Source organism: Tachypleus tridentatus, chromosome 7 (assembly GCF_004210375.1).
Source record: "Tachypleus tridentatus isolate NWPU-2018 chromosome 7, ASM421037v1, whole genome shotgun sequence".
Lineage (NCBI taxonomy): Eukaryota > Metazoa > Arthropoda > Merostomata > Xiphosura > Limulidae > Tachypleus > Tachypleus tridentatus.
Window position 1 is genome coordinate 174,073,497 of NC_134831.1, and position 23,108 is coordinate 174,096,604.

General features: G+C 31.7%; 1 protein-coding gene and 1 long non-coding RNA gene across 2 annotated transcripts; both read right to left on the reverse strand.

The window, feature by feature from the left end:
* Positions 1 to 1,684: 1,684 nt before the first annotated feature.
* LOC143258242 (uncharacterized) lies at positions 1,685 to 8,157 on the reverse strand. Its single transcript, XR_013032221.1, has 3 exons — positions 8,016 to 8,157; positions 6,878 to 7,322; positions 1,685 to 2,193 (listed from the first exon to the last, which is right to left on the reverse strand). It is a non-coding gene; the product is annotated as an uncharacterized LOC143258242 (long non-coding RNA).
* A 4,600-nt stretch (positions 8,158 to 12,757) lies between these two features.
* LOC143258243 (putative oxidoreductase YmfI) lies at positions 12,758 to 21,266 on the reverse strand. The gene is made up of 6 exons (XM_076517227.1): positions 21,174 to 21,266; positions 17,813 to 17,906; positions 17,095 to 17,164; positions 16,084 to 16,120; positions 13,977 to 14,031; positions 12,758 to 13,064 (listed from the first exon to the last, which is right to left on the reverse strand). Exons 1-6 carry the CDS (start codon positions 21,212 to 21,214, stop codon positions 12,912 to 12,914), a joined length of 450 nt encoding a protein of 149 aa, XP_076373342.1. The 5' UTR covers positions 21,215 to 21,266; the 3' UTR covers positions 12,758 to 12,911.
* Positions 21,267 to 23,108: the final 1,842 nt, after the last annotated feature.

Below are 23,108 nucleotides of genomic sequence, written 5' to 3' on the forward strand. Positions count from 1 at the left end.
ATGACAAAATAAATAGACCAACACAAGTACAATAAGATACCGATCCATCATTGTTTGAATGTTATTTGTAATGGATTATAATACCAAGTACAATCAGATACTGATCCATCATGGTATGAATATTATTTGTAATGGATTATCATACTAAGAAGATAATGACCCAAAATGCGCATCCAACCTATGCAGAAATTATTTAGTTAAGAAAGAAGATGCTGTAGTCATTAAAATGATGCAATGACCCTCACAGAGTCCGGATCACAACCAAACTGAGAAAGTCTGGGATTTGGTTGATAAGAAAACTAGAGAAATCAAACGTTACTTCAATAGAAACTTTATAGTAACACATAGGAACACTTCAAGTAAAATCCCAAAGAACACTTTGATTACATATGTTACAACAATGCCTTAAAGACAGTTTGCAGTAATTAAAACAAAAGTAGGCCACACAAAGTATTTACTATTTGCTCAACTAAAACACTTCCATTAAGTTTCTGTTGTACTAATTATAAAACTTTTGATGTTTCATCTGTGATAAAGACTCATGTCCTTCAATTCATAATAAAAAATATACTTCTAACCCTATCAGTGCAAAATACAGTCAGGTGCATTATAAAGTGCTTAAATTTAATATTCATTACAAGTAGTTGTGTGAAGTTTATTTTATTTTAAGGGCACTACTGATACACTTCACTTTTTTACTCCAAGAATTATGTGATTTAATGTTACATACAAAGAAAATAACCTATAAACTAATGTGAAGGTTCTTCCATTGTTCTTTGAAAGAAGACTGAAATCTAATTATTGACTTTGTCCTATCACTTTAGCTCAATATTCCAAATGAACATTTTTAATGAAAGGAAACGGGGTGCATATTTTTGAAACACAAAAATTACTTCGTATTTCACAGTCAGACCTTTGCTGGCCGGATGTGATTCGAGAGAGCTACTGCACTATTTCCATGATTGCAATGTCAAGTGGAAACATGTTACATTTTTTATACAAAATATTCATTTCCTAAATTATTTTAAATCATGTAACATAATGTTGTCCCATTTTTAGGTTTGTAAAATTTAAATATCTGTACATAAAGGTTTGTCCCCTGCTGTTACAGCGATAAAATAATGGATTCGATAGCCATCGTTGGAATTAGCAGCAAGGCCGATGTTGCTTTGGTATAAGAAAACACACACACACAAAAAATAGTTTTAAAGAACGTGACGGTCACACACACAAACACAAAACGTTATCCACACTGAAACAAAAAGATGTATAAGCTGGATCACAATTTGTTAATGTTTCATCTTTTAATTATTAAATTACGTTTGGGAAACATTTAGTGACATGAGACGTTCACTGATGCAAATAAACTGAAAACTTATTTTGGTTCAATTTCGACGTGTAAGAATAGAGAGAGTCAGCTATTCATATCCACCCTCCGCCAACTCTTGGGCTGCTCCTTTACCAACAAATAGTGGTTTCGACTGTCACATAATAACATCCCTCCACGGCTGGAAGGGCGAGCATATTTGGCGTGACTGAAATTCTAATCAGTAACTCTCAGACTACAAGTCGAGCGCCCTAACCACCAGCCCGTGACGGTCCTTTTTGTTTATCATGATAAGATCCGTGATAATAATATACACAACAATATATTCATTTGGTGAAACACATATATAATATCTACTCATTCTTTTATTGTGTCTTGTTAAGGTAAAGATTTGGATGTACACATTTCCAAACTTTATATACCAGTTGTATACATAAAAAAAAACAATAACACGATGTAATAATCAACAACTTATCTAAACAGTTTATAATAACAGTAGTGTTATACATCATAACATGTGAACCAGGATATTTAAAACAACAAGAATATTACTCTATAAATATTTGATATATATATATATACACACACACATGCATTAAGACAGAAATTGTCGAAAACACGTACTGTAACATACATCACAGGTCTCTCAAACAAACATAATATCAGTACGATCTCTACTAAATGAGTTCATACACAAAAAGGACACAAAACTACTTTTAATCTGTTAAAATACTTCAACTAAAATGTATGAAGGACTGTTGTCTGCATGACAATCAATCAGTATAACACCAAGGAAGAGATACTAATTGGTAGTGATAAACACCATAGCCAGTGATAAACAGGAACCACTTGATCTTAGACCTTCTCTACAAGATAAAGAGAAAGGAGTTGAATTACTAAATACATTAGATAGAGTTTATCATTATGATTAGTTAAACAGATTAATCTTGTAAGACCTAGAAAGTAAAATAAACAAAGATTACCCAACCATAAGTGGACAGGGATATAGAATGTATGGATAACTAGTGACATTAAGGGTAAATAAATTAATATTTCTAAAAGCAGAAAGCGATAAGTCTATCTTGAAATGTATAAAGATGAAATACTAAAAGAAATATCTATTTTGTGTCTGATACAAAACATAGTGATACAATATTGTTTAATTAATATAAATACTTTCCAAATGGAAAGAAAAAGATTCGGACAAAAACAAAATATGAGTGTTCAAAGGTTTACAATCACAAATGAGAAAATGTTTAAAGGAAAATGACGCTTGAAATTCAGGATAAGTTTGTCTTTATAAAGCTAAAACCTGCAAAACTATCAATATTTATGTATAAATAGTGACTGATTTCCAATCATTATTCCAGGCATTTGTTCAACTTGTTATATAAGCTAAATCGGATATTGGTTCAATTTCTTATATAAACCACACTAGGTATTGGTTTAACTTGTTATGTAAACAACATCAGACAATCGTTTACCTTGTTACATAAACAACATCGGACACTCGTTATGCACGCCACTTCGGATATTACTTCGATTTCTTATATGAGCCATATCGGAAATTGGTTCAATTTGTCATACAAACCACGTCAAGCGTTTGTTAACCTTGTTACATAAAACACGTCAGGCGTTGGTTAAACTTCTTACATAAACCACGTAAGCGCGTCAGTTCAATTTCTTAAACAAACAAGGTCATGTGTATGTTCCACTTTTTATATAAATCACGTCAGGCGTTGGTTCAAATTATATAAACTGCATCAGGCATTGGTTCATCTTGTTATATAAACCACATCAGGCATTTGTTCAACTTATTATACAAACTACACAAGACATTAGTTAAACGTGTTACACAAATTACGTCAAGAGTTGGTTCAACTTGTTAAATAAACCACGTGAAGCATCAGTTCAACTAGTTATATAAACCAAGCCATGTATTGGTACAACTTGTTATGTAAAAAATTTAAGACATTGGTTTAACATTTTCCATAAACCACGTCAGACATTGGTTCAACATGTTATATAAACCACGCCAGGCATTGGTTCAAATTGTTATATAAACCTCGTCAGACAATGGTTCAAATTATTATATGAACCACATCATATATTGGTTAAGCTTGTTATATAAACTACATCAAACGTTGGTTCAACTTATACAAACTACATAAGACATTGATTTAACTTGGTATATAAACCACACCGTGCATTGGTTGAACTTGGTTTATAAATTACACGACCAATTGGTTCAACTCTTTGTATAAGCTATGTCGGATATTGGTTCAAATTATTATATAAAACACACTAGAACTGGTCCCACCTATTAAGCAAACTACATAAGACACTGGCTCAACCTAAAAATCGACTTTTAATCTTGTCATCTAGTAAAACACCAAAACAATTAAATTATTTAACTGTAACCGTCACACTTTTAGTACGTTATACTTTAAATTAATAATTAAAAACAAACAAATATTATTTTCTTGGTATCAGTGAAATTACTTGAATGTGTACAACTGTGAATTTATTATTTCACTTAATAACTTATAAAATTGTAAATATTCATACAACATCAAGAAAGATGCAGTTATGTGTTTTATCCAGTGTCTTAAGGCTGCTGGCATGTGTAACAACACAAGATGAAGATGAAACATTGTTCTCAGCTTTATTAGTAAGTTTTAATAGACATACTAGCCGTCGTAAGATAATTTTCACTTCAAGTGATTTCTCGTCACGAATTGTAACCAGTGTTTAAAGGACTCATTTTAAGTCTGCCTAAATCCCTTGTGTTTTCGTGTACATTTAATTTTAATTAATTCTTGTAGAAACAAAATGTTTAATATTCAGCTTCAGTGATTACTATTTAATTAGGATATATCCGTGTGTTATCGTAGTTCATGACATAACAGTAATGAGAAAAAGCTCAGAATGTCTCCCATCGTGAACGACACATCAGGAACTTGTGATAAACTTTTAAATTTCCGTTTCATACAAAGAATGCGCAAAATCACATTTTTAAAAAGCTATACAAGTCAACTTTTTAACTCTAAGAACTATGTTTGGATCATTCAGACTCTAAATATTTAATTTTAATGAATCAAAGTATTGCTTAAGAAAAACTATTATTCTATTCAAACAATACTTTTACCGTATAGTAATACAAATAAATATAAATACCATAAAATTCTTTAACTAATCGGGTTTTTAAGAAAATTAAATCTTTCCTGGGTCATCCTGTTGGTCAATTTGTGTTTTAATGCACAATGAGACGATTTCATATTATCTGTAACTGACGAACTGAAAAGTGTAATCGTCCGAAACAATTGTGTAAATTTTCTAACCTTAACCATCTGGTTGTTTTATCGCGTGTGACAAGAAATACAAGTTGAACAGGATTGTATCAAACTCTTGTGACTTAAGTTATTATGTGACCTGTCGTAATAACCTTTTGCTGCAACTGGTGTGTTGTATTTCAGAAATAGTTATTAATAGTTTTTCTTCTATTTTCACGGTGAATAAATACACCAAAGAAAACAATGCTGATTCATCATTCTTGTGTTTTTCCTTACCTCGTTTTTCTCGTCTTATACTGTGGTTGTTATGACACGTATTTATGACTTATTTACCAACTCTCTCAAAACCACCGCCTGCCTTTGTGGGGTTTACAGGAAACGATAAAACTACGCAGTTTTAACATTGTTGGGTAAAACGAAACCTTGACCCTGGTCAGTTACAACAAGAAGGAGAGTAAAACAGGTTACTATACTATTAATCTCCAACTTTGGTAAAGTTAAGGTTTTTGTGATGTTAAAAGTGTTTTCTCCAGAAACCACCAGGTCCGCCCTTACTTCTTTTATCCTCTCTTTGTGTTAGATATTATATTTAAAATATCTTCTCAAAATGACACCTCAACATTTTCGAGACGAAAGAACAGAATCACACCGCGTGTTCCAAGTCGTAAGTGAGGTCGTTTTAAATTATGATAAATTATGTTTAATTAATCTAGTGTTTGAGTAATAAATAGCAGCAAAATTTGTAAAACATTAAAAATTATTCCTTGTAAATTCTTGCTTTAATTTTTTTAACTGACCAAATGAAATTAATGACTAAAGAAATCTACCAGTCTTTTAGACAACCCTACATCCAACATTTTCAAATATATTCCTCTGCCTCGACAACATTTATTAACTCATGGAAGCAAGAAGAGATGAGAGACAATGGTAACTAACGAGATACTGTTGTTAGTTTGAAGTGTACTACACGAAACAGTGCTAATAGTTCAACTCTGTATCTCAGATAGTGGACCACTCGCCTAACGATAACGAATCCGAGCCGAAGAAATAATCATAAAAAAACTGAAATCACCAAAAGATAAACTGGAGTCAAACTAGTATTCATTCTCAACTCTTAAGATGACGCATGAGGGTCAGCCTTATGTCTAAGAAGAGGAATTATATGGTACTTTGGGTTATCACAAAGGATCTTACTAGCAGATCTTAACTAACTGTAAACTGAGCGAAACTAAATAAACAACATGCACTCTGCTAACTCTCATGTTTTGAAAACCCGGCAATGCCAGGTGGTTTATGTACTTGACTCACAATCGGAGTGTCGCGGGTTCGAATCCCCGCGGCTCACCAAATCTGTTCGCCCTTGCAGCCGTGGGAGAATTATTATATGCCAGTCAATACAACTATTTGTTGGGAAAAAGAGCAGCTCAAAAGTTGCCTTCCCTCTAGCCATAGACTGCTACTTTGAGGATGGCTAACGCATGTGTCCGTCGTGTAACTTTGCGCGAAATTCTATCACGTCCACCTATTCACCATTTCTGTTAAATACTGAAACTTTACAGAAGTAACAACAAATCACATTGTTTATAGCAAGAGAGAGATAAGGTTGGTTTATACATGTCTTATCTAATTACTCTTAATTTTAGTGAAGAATTCATATTATCGTAGCAAAGTGATTTACTAACAAACGTTCGGTTGTAGAAAAGTGCCGGGTTCGAATCCAGGTTGACAAAATAATGTATTTAAAGTTAATACAGCTTAAAAGACAATTTCAGATTATTTGTTTGGTATCAAATGCTTCAATAGTTGCATTGTGAAAATTTAAATAATTTATCAATTAAATTACATTAATAAAGTGAGAGCTAGTACTCCCCCCATCCACCCAAAAAAGTAGGCTTAAAACTGTTTTCGAGAAGTGGGAACATTTTCACGTGATGAACTGAAGTATTTTTGGAACAGAATTAAGAGACTGTGTTTTCATCCCATCATTTAACAATTGTCAGCATTTCACTCTTGTTATGTATTTAATTAATTGTCCACGTCTGGTAGTGAGATATGATAATACAATTGAGAAAACAATAAGGAAATTAGAAATAATTAAAATGTTCTTAAAAATTATAAAATAAAACGTAAAGCAATAAAGTGTTGTTTATATTGTATATACAAACTTTAACCGATTGTTGCTTTATATGCAGTGGAACATAATGTAATAAATTAGTGGAATAGAATTATAAGATAAGAATACTTAGTTAATACTTACTGTAAGTAACTAATGAAAAACGTCACGGAGTAATTTAACTGTTTCTTAGTACAGACCACAGAGTACAGTAATAACTATGTCTCAAGACTCTCAGTGGAGACGGGTGATAGTGACCCTGCTTTTTGTAAGTGTTCAAGAAATACAGCTGGTGCAAAACAAAAGGGGCGGGGTCTTTCCCATCATCCAGGTATGATTAAATTAATACAGTTTATAACTTAGCGCCTTATATCTTCGGTTCCTGGGTCCTCAGAACGGCAAGTATCGTGTTCAGAACAGCTTTACGCAATTAGATCACCACAAAAAACCCATTGCACCAAACTTGTAAGGACAAGCTCTCAGAGCGTTAGAGAAATATATTATACTTATCCGGAACTGTAAAATAACGTATGGCTATTTAAATGCTCGACACCATTAGAGTACGTTTACTGGCTGTCACCCAGTCCACCTACATGAAATAGAATATCATATCAGTGAAATTCCTTCTTTTGATATTCACTACAAGTTGTTCTGTTTGTTTCTTTTAACTCAGATCGTTTTTGTACTAATTCTGTAACTTATGTTATTCCATACCATGCGACGTCATGGAAACATATCCCACTTTTTAACTACCTTTATTTAAAAATTATGCAAACGTTCACAATAGTATCTTAATAATTTACTTCATGTTATGTTATAAGAACTTACAAGAGATTTTTTTCATTACTATTAGATATATGAGGCTATAAATAATTATGTTACTTATCTGATAGATTTTTTAGGCAGAGTATTTAACTGAATAGATTTCAACTGCCTGTTGTAGATACTTTAGGACGCCTATACATCAAATGTGTTAAGACTAAGCCTAATAATAATATTGTTCATTAAACTAACTATAGATTTGTGTGATAATAGAAATAAGAACTAGTGATATAATAAAGCAAATAACTTAGTTATTTAGTTGATAAGGTTAAAAACGACAACACAATATTAAAATAAAACTGACTGCACAAGTATGTAAATAAAGCCTAAAGCAGGATACAGGAGGTTGAACTGTACAACAACTTAGTAATTTGCCACCATTTTAAAATTAAATCACTAGTTTAGAAATAATTATATTCTGAGCGAACCACAAAATGGATGGGATTTTAGTGTCACTTACCAGACAATCAAAGCTTCAATTTCGGCTTTAGCTTCTTGTTATTTTTTCAGTGTAAAACTACACAATGGGCTACCTGAACTTCGTCTACTGACTTCAGGGTTACTTAATTTAGCATTTTTCACAGGTAAAAAAGACGACACTGACATGTGACGACACTTCTCACTAACCCAAAATTAAGATAAATATTATAAACACATAACGAATAAGCCAATAAACATTGATTAATAATAGTTATTAACCAGTATATTACTTAATTTGTATATTGAAATAGAGTTATGTAAACGTTAAACTTTAATAATTATCAATGGACATCGAATTTAATTCAATATTTGTAAAAAGGAATACCTTAATGTTTATTTTGATAATTAAAAACGAATATCTAACGTAATTTCGCTTTTTGTATTTGAGTTATATAAATGCTCATCTAAAGTAATATTTTATTTTTAAGTAGAGTTACATAAATTTTATTAATAGAAAATTGATGAAACGTATCTAATGATTTTTTTTAAATATATTATCGGGTTATTATTTGTTTTCAGTACAAGCTGGGTGAATCAAAACATTTCTTTGTTTACTTTCATAACTTTGGACTTGTGTAACTTTAAAAATGATAAAATATATGTTATCATTTTTCTATTTGAAGCAAAAGCTAAAATCATATTTTAATAGTGCATGAATAATATTTTATTAGCCATTTATTTATTTATTAGTATAAAACAAAGAAAAGGAAATGTATTTGTTTCGGAAGTAGAAAAACAAAAACAACAATACTCTACTTTTCTTCATCATGTTGTTACCTGAGTGTTTTAAAACAAACAAATGATACAAAATAATTTTGTTAACAGACAATTTCTTTGAAATTCGCGCAAAAATACACGAGACCTATATGCACTAGCCGTTCCTAATTTAACAGTGTAAGATTAAAGGGAAGGCAACTTGTCATAACCACCCACCGCCAACTTTTGGAATACTATTTTACTGACGAATAATGGGATTGACCACACATTATAACGCCCCCATGTCTGAAAGGGCGAGCATGTTCGGTGCGTTTGGGATTGGAACCCGCGAATTTTAGATTACGATTCGAGCATCTTAATCCACCTGGCCATGCCGAGCCTAACAAACAGTAACTATGCCAGTGTTTAATTTTTCGACCTAGAGTCGTGTATTTATTTTTAATATTGCAGTTAAATAAAAGTCCGGGTAGTAGTAAATGTTAAATTTTTGCTTATTCTACAAAATTGTTTTCTGAGCGGAAAAGCCAAATATATATTAACATGCTATAAATTAGCCGTTTAATAATACTAATATGAATAATAACATAGCATTTTTATTTTTTAAACAAGTGCCTCAGACAATTGATGGAATTCGCACAGTATTTAATAAATGCAGTTTTCATCTGTGTCTTTTTTTTACGTGGATGGAATTACGTAGATGTAATCTCAGGTGGTAGTGGTGGGCAACGTGAAAGTTCGCAAACAGTTTGGGCAAAATGGTGGTGAATGGAAGCACGGGAGGGCAAAATTTTCAAAAATAAGCTTTAAGTGTTCCCACCAGCTTTACATGCCTGGTTACTGATGTAGAAACTTATTGCAAGATAAATCTACAGAAATTATTAATAAAATTGAATAGGATGTAAACAATCACAGACTTTGTTATTAAGTAAAAAGTTACACAATGAGCTAACTGTGCTCTGTCCACCAAGGGTATTGAAACCCTAGTTTTAGTGTTATAATCCATCACATTTAAAGCTGAGCCATCGGGAGTGTCATTTATGTAATCTTAATTTTAAACAATAAAAATTCACACAATTTAATTCAAACCGTCAGTAATAATTCGTTCTGTCAATTTCAAACCGTCGATAATTACCGATAGTGTTGAAGCTCTCAACAAACCTTGAACTGTTTCAGAATTTTGATTGTTTTAGGAGTGAATAAATTTTATGGTTAAAAATCATTCTATTTGTAACTGAAGTATTTCTGAAAAGCTTCACGAGAGCATTTTACCTGACAAAGTAAAGTTTAAATTTCTAAGCTACGAAGGGTAAGAGAAAGTTTCACGTAAGGATGTCATTAAATTCGCATTACGACTCAAAGCAAACACACCTTTATTATTTGTATCCTTCAATCACTCCTATAGATAACCTCTGAAGAAGTGGTGTTGTTTTCATAAATAAAAATAATTAGGACACCTAATGAGGTAACGGAGCACGTGCGCCAAATTTAGTACCTCTGGCGTTTGAGTGAGGTACGAAAATGGAGTCCTCGGATTCTGAAGTTAACAAGCAACATTAAACGAGATACCATATTCTAAGTCAATGACCTTTAAAACCTTCTCGTAGACATACATCATGTCTGGTTGACCTTTTAGGATCGTCTTAATGCCCCATGACACTCCTCCGCACATCGCACAGATAAGGACGCCATGTCACAAAATTGTTAGTGCAGGTTCTAGAGCTATTCCCAACACAGTGAAAGGTTCTACTTTCACATCGTAAAAATTAAAGGAATATCGGGGGAAGTTAGACTTAAACTCCTGAAATCTAGTGACAGCGAAATAAAACAGTTTGTAAAATATTTCAACAAAGACATGAAAAGTATGTCATATTGTTAAACTTTCTCACTTTGGTTCTGAATTGCTTTACGTTTCAAGACACTGCTTTATATTTTGTGATCTAGTTTCCCTGCAGGGGTGTTTATTTACAAAGTACGAAAGGAGAAATAAATTAACTGTTCACAGAAAAAAACACATAACGGGAAAATATTTAAAACAAAGAAGTTACAGACAGAGAGATAAAACTTCGTTTAGTTTATTTTTCTTGCTCTACAACAACAGAATGCTTATTTATTTTCTCGCGGAAATCTGCTGATGTTTCTATCTGCACTTTTAGAATTACGGACAATTCTAGTGTCCGTAATTAAGAACTATAAATACGATTGAAGTGTCTGTAATGTGGAGTTCCAAGTACAACTGTAGTGTCTCTTCTATAGAACTATGAATACGATTGAAATGTCTGTGATACAGAGTTCCAAATATAATTGTAGTGTCTGTAATATAGAGTTGTAAATACAAGTGTAGTGTTTGTACCAAAGATCTATAAATATGATTTAAGACCCTGAATGATTGAATTATGGGTAGTGGCTAATAGATTAATACTAAAGGTTCAATATTGTGATTTCAGCCATCTCTGAAAATAAACATTTGTTTTTCGCCAATGTAAACTGACCGAGTGTCAAGAGTTTGTAAGTTACACCACCAGGATATTATGTATATTTACCTAACGTGAACATGGACATGATTCTGATCTGGCAGATCGACATCCAAGAATTAACTGAGAAAAGCTCAATACTTTTACACAGTTTGTTGTTACATATGACAGTTTTCTGATCTGTTACATCTACCAAGAAAGTTTGCTTTCACTAATCACGTGGTTTGTTCACAGGTGTATAATAACAATGTTTATGTAGATTCACATATAAAATGAAACAATTTCGATCCCTCTATATATTCAGCAACATATAGCAACTCTCTGATAATGTAGAAGAAATATGTTTTGAATAGGCCTAGTGATAAAAACAAATTACATGTTTAGCGTCTCTGTCTGATTCATATTTTTAAAGGCTTCTCTCCTCACTTTTTTAAGATATTTCCCCTTTTTTGAATTGTCGTTTTTTTAATCTTACAAAGACACACAGAATATAACTGTTTCAAACACGTTCATGTTTCTCCAATAGAAGTCGTGGCAGTTATCACATTGTATTTTATATGGAATGTTGGTGTGGTGTTTTTCAATGGCTAGAACTGGCGATATTTGTTTTAACACAAGTTGAAATACAACTAACACAGCATTACATCCACCACTATACAAGTACAGATATGTAAACGAAACGATTGTGGGATTCACATCTACAGAACAGACACTTAATTCTTTCAATCACATTAACTCTATACATCCCAACATTAACTACACATGCAAAGATGAAGAAAGCAATTAAATTTCATTTCTTAACCTCAAAATTACAAGAACTGATACACAATTTAAAATAAATCTACTGAAAAATCTCTCACACTGGACTATACATTCCTTGGGACTCAGCACATGAAACAAAACAAAAACTCAATATACAAAGAAATCAAATAAACACATCCATAAAACTATGCTCACCAGATAAAATTAACGACGATTTACACAAAATAAAACAATACTTCATCAACATCAATAAGTTTCTTCCACAAACCGTAGAAAACACTATACGCACACACCTAGACAAAAGCAACTAACAAAAGGAATTATATCTCAGGAATTAAAAAATCACGAAACCATTTACTGCTGCATATCACATATTCCCGACATAAGCAGACAAATAACCAACATTTGGCAAAAACTGGCAACAAAATATGACATTCCAGTTAATACTAAATTTATTCAAAAACCAGGCACAAAACTAAGGTCTATACTATGTAAAAACTACACTGACAAACACAACACCAACATTATTTCGATGTCAGAAAAAACTGTTTTCGTAAGCGAGTATTTGTGACTGAAATTAATCTAGAATAGAATACTTTGGTTGATGTCATCCAACTGATGTACCATTTAATATAAAATTTATGTAAGCAATATTATATTTGGTTTATTTTGTTCTTAATGACCATTTTATTCAAAATTAATAACTAGAGGCTGAACGGAATGAATTAGTAATGTTTTATTTAAAGACAAAAAATGTGTTTTACACCAAAAATAAAAACAAATGTTAGAAAGATCAGAACAGTCAACCAATAGACTTAGATCAGTTAAATCGCCACCTTAACTACCATCACACAAATAAAGAACAAACGGAATAAATTAGTAACTTAGGTTTTATTGTTGTAGAAGAAAAACAAAAAGCAAACTTATTAGTAAGAGACAGTTTTAGCGCCATCTATCACAAGGGTTTCTACTGTTATATACGAAGCTTCGTAAGAAGCGAGAAAAGCGATTGCATTGGCGACCTCTTGAGGTTGTACCCCACGACCAAGCGGATATGACAGGGCTGCTTTTTCCATTATCTGTAATATACAGATTTAAAGATATTTATGTGCATGTAATGTTAAATTTCAATGTTATCAAGTGAAAAATAAGTGTATATATAAATTGTATTTTCATTTATATTAATAACTTATTCAACTAAACCGAATGCATCAGAGAATCTTCTGGCAAAGAGGTGAAAATTATGTTAAGAGGGTATTTGGTGTATATGTCTAAAATAAATATCCCCGGTTAGTGTTTATTCTGGTTTGATTTTCGAAATGTATTTATGCCACGTTATATTCTGTATTAAAATGTTAAATGAATTAGAAACCAGTATGATTGTTATCAGTATGGTAGAAACCCGCCTGCTATCTAACAGGGCTCTGAGATCAGGAAAAACTTGAAACTGAACAATTAATTCTTGTAAATAAACAAAAACATTTCTAATACCTTTAGATAACCATGCTGAAATAATTTAGGTTTATGAAATGTATTGTGTTTATCGTAACCCCACATATACGGTCTCGATTAATAGTAAAAATGTGCATTTTTGTACACTGTTTATGGATGAAACAGTCCCACGGTAGGACAGTGGTAAGTCTTCGGATTTACAGCCCAAAAACCATCGGCTCGATTCCTCTTCATAAAGACTGAAGATAGCACAGATGTGCCATAATTGTAAGAAAACGCACTCATGAACCGAATAGCTGACGGATCCATTACTTTGTTGGTTAGGAGATTCTTAAAAACATTTGGGTTCCAAAGAGTGGTAAACAGAATAACATCAATATTCTAACAAATGCCAATAGTTTATGTTGGACTTCACACTATATCTTTGATTTCAATTAACAAGAGTGACCAGTATTTTTTATGAATCTAGTGACTTTTTCTAACTTTAAATAAATCGTATTATAGTTATATATCAACAAACTGATACACTTTTCACATACTTCCTTTGCGTCTAATCCAATAGTTGACAATATATTTGTTTCAATAAATCCAGGACTGCAAAATAAAAATAAGTAGAGAACATTAGCATGTAAAATATTTGAAACATTACTTGCAAAATTTAATTGAGCAAAAAAAAAAACCAAAGTATTCTATTCTTTATAAAGTCTCACAGATTAAGACCATTTTACGTTCAAATTGTTAGAAATACGAAGAATAAAAATAAAACTAACAAGAAAAACTAAACTGAATAAAAATATAAATATTAAATTATCATTTATAAATTGAGTAAGAAATACATGTATAGTCTTGAGTGTGACACCGGGAATCGCCTATGTCACATGTGAATTACCAGAGGATTGATAGAGGGCGCTGTTAACGTGTTACCCAGCTGTCCTCCTTCAAGTCCAGTCGAAAACTACAAATATATTGATGATCATGCTCAGAAAACCTTTTATTTGTGTTTATGTGAAAGTCCTAAGAAATCTGTATATCAATTAAAAATTTCATTCTTCGAACTTCCTATATTTCTCTAATTTGAAGACCGTTTCTAAAAATACAAAGTGTATTTTTTATAAAGAAGTGCTACTCACAACCTGAATGGTATCTTATGCATCAGATCAGCCTAACTGACCAGACAAAACGCTTGTAGTGTTGACCTACTGGCTAATAGAAAGTCACATAGCAAGTAGTACACATCAACACAAGGGTTTAATAGAATCTTTGATTTGTGAAACGGGATTGAGTGCTACCACGTCACGAGTCCATAGCTGATAGTGCAGAACGTGTTCAGCAGCATCACATCTCACACGTTAGATCTTTCCGACAGAAATTAACAGGGTAACTAATAATTCAAACAATAGAGAATAACTAATATCTTCAGTGATGTCGAGAAAACCCACCTGTAGAGAAATATATATGCAAAAACGGCTCGTTTGGGTTGAGAAAATAGTTTACATAGAAGAGCGAACAACGTTTCGACCTTCTTCGGTCATCGATCTTCTTTGTAAAATATTTTCTCAACCCAAACGAGCCGTTTTTGCATATATATTTAAATAATATCTTAACTTGTTTATAATGAATCGTATTTTTGTTCAGTTGCGATTACAGTACTCCAGAATTTGTAAAGCATTCATACAATACGTTAATTTCATTTTTTGTTAATTTATCAGGTCATGGGTATCTCCTCAAAAATAATTGTATTGCTTTCGGATCTGGAAACAGATCAAAATTCTCACTGATCAACTGTCTTCAGATAATAAAAACATAGATCAAAACTGGATGACTATTTTTTTACAAATTTAGCATCAAACTAAACTTACAGCTCTACAAAACTTCATTAGCTGTACATAATTTTGAACTCGTAAACTGATCAACAACGCCCACCGCCAACACTTGGGTAACTATAGTAGAATCATCTATGGTTGCCAATCATAAACCCTGAGGTCAGTGATGGCAAGTGCAAGAGACTTGAGAAGGCATAGATTCCCCAAATAGGAGAAGAAAGATATCTCTTTCCTGAATGCCCAAAGAGCACTTCCCCTTCCTATTGTGTATAAACAAAGAGCTCTTGAAACGAAAATATTCCTTACGGAGCACAATTTTCAACAATCAAAAATATTATACAGTAAAAAAAAATGTATTCTCTGGTAACACTCAGAGTCAAAGCTCTAAGCTACTTATACCATCCACCACAAAAAGTAATTCCTGAGTATTTCATTCATGTTAAGAGTCACTCAACAATAACATACAGTAAATCTACATTTATATTATTTAAGTAACGTAAAGTTTTGAAATGTAAATGACAGTGTGATTAGTTCCTGTTCTCCAGTTATTATAAAAGTGAATGTTGAGGTTGTCTTGCGTGCTCAGCTATTCAAATAGAACACAGAAGATCGTTGTGATAAACACCATCGTTCGCAACATGTATATGATATCTGACATAATATGATATCAAAACAAAATACTCTCCACCAATACATCAGATTCACAATGCGAATACGTTAAACAATAAACTGAGCTCAGTTTTAAATAAATAAAAATAAAAATTGATATATATCTAAAACAATTTTCTAAATAAAGGTTACGAACACATAAAAACATACTTACTTTACTGAGTTCACTCTGATTTGTTTTGGAGCAAGATCTGGAAAAATAAGAAATTTCTAAAGACAATCCAACCGGTGATAAATATCTGTTTCTATGGTTTACGTTACCCTGCTATTAATATGAACACTGGTACCAGCTCTTTCAATTTTTATATGAAAAGAACATCGAGAAAAGGTTTCAAAGGGTGTAATTATATTTAGACCAAAAAATAGCTCAAAAAGTAATAAATAATCGAGATTATTTTAAGGAATATTTACTCTTATTTTAGCAAATAATAAATAACGTAGATAACGTTTATAGTGATTACACAGTGTATCGACAATACAGAAGTAAATTCTATTTAGAATAATCTGTTACACTTTGAAATGGATGTAGTAATATTACACTTGTATATTAACGTTGCAGGACAATTACTCTCACACAATGGGCAAAACAGAATTTTTACGAACTCTTTAAACTAATACTGAAAGTAAGCATACGTTGAATTTGACATTTCTTCAGTCAGTCGTCAGGCTTACACTAACAACAATCTTAAAGACTTAAGATAGAATTCACGTATTCTGTAATAAAATTGAAAATAAAGTTCCAATAAAAATTATCTTCAGAAAATGCAGACTGAAATGTGTGTTATTCCATATAATCAATTCGTTTATTTTACACTTAAGATTTTAATTAATTGAATGTGCTATTCAAACTAGTGGTATTGTTAACTCATTTTAACGAACGTTTAACGGATTATACTTCAAGGATTCAAAACTGTTACTTAGGGTTAATTTCGGTAAACTTGTATAAATAATAATTTGTTTGTACGTGGAAATATAATGATCAATATTCACAATGAAATATAAGTTAATCACTCAGATGAATAAATCTATATCTTACGATGTAAATGAACAAATAAACAAAACCTTACTTTAAGATATAAAACTTAAAATTTATGAACAGTCCCAGATGTTTTTATATAAAACTATGTTCGTTTCTCAATATTTATGTATTTGTTAACAAACTCACCTAATGCCACACTTCTGGTAAACTGATATAAAGCGCCTTTTGACATGGAATTGGACAGGGTTCTTGCACACTAGAAAAATTCATAAAATTGTTATAATATGAAAACTACAAATATGCCATGTTTTGCTTTAGAAACTACAATAGAGTTAACTAAATCTGTCAAGCAATTTCAATTAAGTTTAACGTCTTTCATGTTTATATAGGATTACGACCAAACTTGTCGCTAACATTGAAAGTTCCAAAATATTTTATGGTTAAAAACTCGCCATAAAAAGGACTGTGATAAAAATTATGGGATAAATTAACATGACATTAAGAAGTGAAACAAAACAAATTACACCTTGAAAATTAATGAAAAAAATATATCATTCTGTACCACGTTTCAATCAAACCACAATCTGTAATTTTTCACTGGCTCTTACATATTGGTCCGGCATGGCCAAGCGTGTTAAGGCGTGCGCTCGCGGGTTTGCATCCCCGTCGCGCTAAACATGCTAGCCCTTTCAGCCGTAGGGGCGTTATAATGTTACGGTCAATCCCACTATTCGTTGGTAAAAGAGTATCCCAAGAGTTGGCGTTGGGTGGTGATGACTAGCCGCCTTCCCTCTAGTCTTACACTGCTAAATTAGGGACGGCTAGCACAGATAGCCCTCGAGTAACTTTGTGCGAAATTTAAAAACAAACAAACAAACAAGCTCTTACATATTAGACTACTTACTCCCCTTTTGCTGAGAACGCTTGAAACGTTGACAATTGAACCTTTACTTTCAATCAGGTGAGGAAACGCTAGCATCGTCAAGTGGTACACAGAACTTGGAAGACATAGAAGAAAAATACTTAGAATGTTTTTAAAATTAACCATTAAAACAACAGATGACGTCACTATCAAAACCAATATGGTGTTCGGTCGCATATGTCTGCAAAATATTTTTTATGACCGAACTATTTTACAACGATCCTGGAGAGTTTTTCCTTAACGAAAATTGTTTATAAATTACTATTTACTATCCATATCCACTAATTCTACAGTTTATTTCAGGCAGATTTAATATCGAATTATAACGTAAGGTACACATTGCTTTATTTTAATAGAAAAAACAATATTCTAAAACGAAATTAGTTCATGAGAAACTAGAGGTTGAATCTTTTAAAATTTAGCCTCACAATATTTTTCTTATCTACATATAATATACGTATAAAGTTCTTTCATTATGTACATATAATATTCCAAGTCTATGTGTTTACTTGTTTGATTCATTGTTCTTTTCATGTATTCTCTGAGCACGTCACATTTCTCACATGTGATGGTGCGCAAACAACAATTTTATATTGATATACGCATCTATCGTCTGCTACCCGAAGCAGTAATTTTATCGTTAACATATATAAATATCACGAATAAATTCTTTGCTGACTTGGCATTTTTTGGTAAGTTTGAGTTAATATTTAATTACAGGCCAATTTAGTTAAATCTAATAACTATACAGCTACTAATGCAACATAAAATTAATTCACATACAGACGAGATATATACAGAATTAGTATGTTTGGGAAAAAGAAACAGTAAAGCTAACTTATGAAATATAAAATGTCTACCATAAAACATGCTATGTAAAAGAGAAAAGTTTACATTACAATAATTATTATGTAAAATGAGATTAAAATCAAGTCAACTTATATATATTATTCTATACTTTTTCTTCCGGATGCTTCAATACCTGGAAGTGGATTTTGTCTTTGATACATTATAAAGTATTATATTGTATTTTGTTAAAAGCATGTTTCATTCATTAATTTCAAAATGTGAATGTGGGATCGCATTCATAAACATATATTAAATTAACATTGAACTTAATATTAAATAAATATTTAAGTTTGAAATTTTAATAATCCTGGGGGGATGAGGAGAGATGGGGAAATAAAACTAAGCTTATCCTGTTCACTAAAATGGACACTCATACGTGCACAAGATAATCAAAATATTATCCATAAGGGACTATTTATCCTTACTAGTGAAGAAAAAATGAAAATCATCGTCTATGAGAAAGCTCTGATTTAAAACAGGTTCGTGGTTTATTTTCAAAATCAACGCTATGTTTTTTTTCATAAATAAACAAAGTATTTTGCTACCTATCGAAATATGGAACGGGAAACAGAGACAGTAAGGTGTTTTTTTGTTTTCGAAAACTCTGCAACACTGAGTAACACAGCTAGTTTTTATTTAATGTACAATGTTTCATTTTTTTTATACAAGTACAATATACCGTCTAGTGGCATAGAAGTATGCCTACAGAATTCAAACACTAGAAACTAGGGTTTGAAACCTGGAATGATTAGAGGACATATCGTTTTTGTGCTTAACTACAAACAAATTCTACTATGTGCATACAGTATTGAATACAAATAGTAAATACACACAGTCCTCTCCTTGTCTGCCGAAATATATGTGTGTGTGTGTGTGTGTGTGTGTTGTGTATATATTCCTTATTTCTGAATATAATTACTACATGCTAGCTCCCTCACAGAACATTGTTTTTTCACACCAAATCTAGTGTCCCTAAAGAACCATCTTTAGCTGAGTCCAGTGCTACTATTCCAGCATTATTAACCTAAAACAAAAATAACACATTTTACTGTTCCAACATTACATTCCCATTTTTTTTATCTTTACGAATTAAAAATTAAAGACATGTAAAATGTTAACTGTGTCACAGAATTTTATACATTTTGGTTTCTGGTGCTTTGGTAGCTATTAGGGTTATAACTGAAACTTCTGAAGCTGATTGAGTTTGTTACTAGGCGACACGCGCTATGATGATCTCTTCGCATGGGATAATTTCTGTTTTCTCCATACCTCTTACTTTTAGTGAGTACAGATCGTTATTATATATCTATATCTAAGTAAGAATTTCCATGATCTCTAATCACCAAGGTTGGAATCCTACTGTGTCACTTCAATTAAAAAGAAGTGATTTACAAGTACAGATGAATTTCAGGGAATATTACATTACAGAATGTGTCCTTATTCCTGTTTATTAAAGTATGAAAAGATTTTCATCTCTTTCATCTCAACGAACGGACTTTTTTAATATTTAACTGTATCGTTAAACAAGAAATGCTTTGAGTACAGTAGTAAAACACTGGCTATTCTAGAACGATATGTAGTTTGTGTGACAGAGGAAACCCAAGAACGTCTTGATACTTTGTAGGTTAAGTAGGAACCCACATTTAGACTCAGAAAAGTAACAGGAAGGTTCTACAAAACATAACCAAAGTGAAGGAAGAGCAGTTGGTATTGGGTCATAGAATTAGGTCGTCACATTGGACAATGTATATTTTCAGTGAAGGAACTCTAACAAAACTTACGTGATGGTTATTATTTATAAATAAAACTACCAACTTTACATATAATGCAATATATAATTAGAAAAGTAGGACATTAACTCGTAAGTAAATATAACACATAAAAAATTGGTAAACAGATACTAAGCTTAAATACTTTATCTGAAAACTGGACTAGTTTATTTTCTATACTTGGAGTGCCTGTTAAATAATGGGTCCGCCAGGCTTAAACTTTGACTTGTAATAGTAACACCATGTCACAAATTTTTTTTCTTTTTTGTTTCTGGGCAGAAAGTGTTATTTTCCAATTATTTATGCTTAAAGTAGATGGAAAAACCTATTTTTCTCTTCAAACTTTACTTTTGTGACCAAATAGCGTATAACGAAAACATGATTGAATACTATATTTGGGGCTGATACGTAAAAGTGATTTACATTACAGTCGCAAATCTCGATAAAACTACTCACTTCTAAACACTTTTGTTCATTTTTATATAACTTTAGTATAAATACATGTAAATCTTGATTCACATGTTGTTTTACATATAAAATAGGTTAATTTCTAAATTTCATTATTCAGGTCACAAAAGCAAAGTTTGAAGGGAATAATGGCCATTTTCTGTACTTTCACAACACAAGTAATTAAGAAATAACACATACTATCACGTAAAAAATAACGGAAAAACGTTATAGACGTAATGTGTTAATCTATATTTTTTTCTAATAACTAAACTTACCAAATATCCAGTCTTCCATAGGTATCAATTGTTGACTTCATAATCTGTTCAATATCTGATTCTATAGTTAAATCACCGACGATACACAAAGGCTGAAATACAAAAGAAGGTGAACATTTAAGTTAGAAAAAATTAATAATAATACTGAGCTGTGTGTATCAAACTAAATTTTTACCTTAAATTACTGTATGATGTAATTTGTGTAACAGAGAAAATCCAAGAACATTATTTCGTACTTAAATAATATATAACACAGCTATATAATAGCTATACAATTTTACCGCTTGTGTTATTATATTATTGTGTTATCGTTTTTTACCGGTTTTTTATGAAAACATTTCTAATTTACTGAAAACTTCTATGTTATATGATGTTTACTCAAACCATTAGATTATGTGTTAAATACTTCTATGGTATCTTGTGTTTGATCAAACATTTATATTATGCATTAAATACTTCTATGTTATATAATGTTTAGTCAAACCATTAGATTATGTATTAAATACTTCTATGTTATGTCAGGTTTGGTCAAACAATTAGATTATAAGAAGAAACTGTTTCACATTCTACAGCAGATTTTGCCAAATTTTCTTGGTTCCTTCCAGTCAACGCTAGCTTCGCTCCTAGGCGTGAGAACAGTACGGCAGTGGCTCTACCTATCCCTGAACTAGCGCCTAAATATTTAGATATCCACTTAAGTATCTTAATTTCTAGTAGAAGAAAAAATACATCGCTTTTAAACAAACAGGTAAACATTGAACGCTTAGTTTATCAACATTACAGAAATAGGCATCAGAGGTACAGTTAGAATAGAAACGGCAAGAAGACATACAACATGTTTTTATATAATTTTACATACCTGTGATTATCGCCACCTTCTGGTCAAGTTTCTTATCTGTAGATATAGAGGTTGCCATCCTATATGTTTATACAAATAATCTAGAAACAAACAGCAACATACAATTTTATTCTCATGTCCCAACAATTTTTGGCTCCGGTTTGAAAATGTTAGTTTGAGAAAACAAAACAACAGCAAAAACACCACACAGCTTTAATTATATTGCGTTAAATATAAATAACCATCAAACAATAACACAAGTTTAATGCCTATAGCAAGAGAGAGAAACACAATAAACAAATTATATATTCTTACATAAATATAATATTTTTATGAGAAATTTAAACTTTGTTCATTTCACCTAAGTTTTCTTTCAAATACATTTATATATCACATTACTTCATGCAGAATAGTTGACTTACCAGGAATTAGTGGACTCCCAACTGTTTGTAGATCACCTTCGCGCTGCAGTAAGACAAACAGCTGGTTGCTGATTCGTTAATCAGGAAAGCTTCTGGTTTCTGATTGGTTGGTTAGGTTCATCCTACAATGTTAGTCTTTTTTTGTAACTTTCCTTTCTCCCTACAACATTCACAAACCACGTGACTAATAAACGATGACATTACACTATTTTATTATGGAATATAAAGTGTATAATAGTTACAATTGCAGTGTTTTAACCAAGTTAAGCAGGCACCCTAAGATATATGTAGTTAGGTGGTAATCAAGATAACACGAAAAACATAGGATACATTCGTATGTAATAATAAATAATTTTTAAGTTTTACGTAACAGGGTACTTCCTTTAATTATATAACTGTTTTGATATTAATTAATAATGGTTCAATAATGTGATTCAGTTAACTCTGTAAATTAATATTTCTTTTCAGCAGTGTAAACTAATCAGGTGTCGATAGTTTGTAAGTTACACCACCAGGATATTATGCATCTTCACCTAAAGTGAACTCGGGCATGATTCTGATCTGAAAGCTAGACACGCAAGAATTAATTGAAAAACGTTCAATACTTCTACACAGTCTGTGGTAACATATGACAGTTTTCTGATCAACCAATAAAGTTAGCCTTACGTAATCACG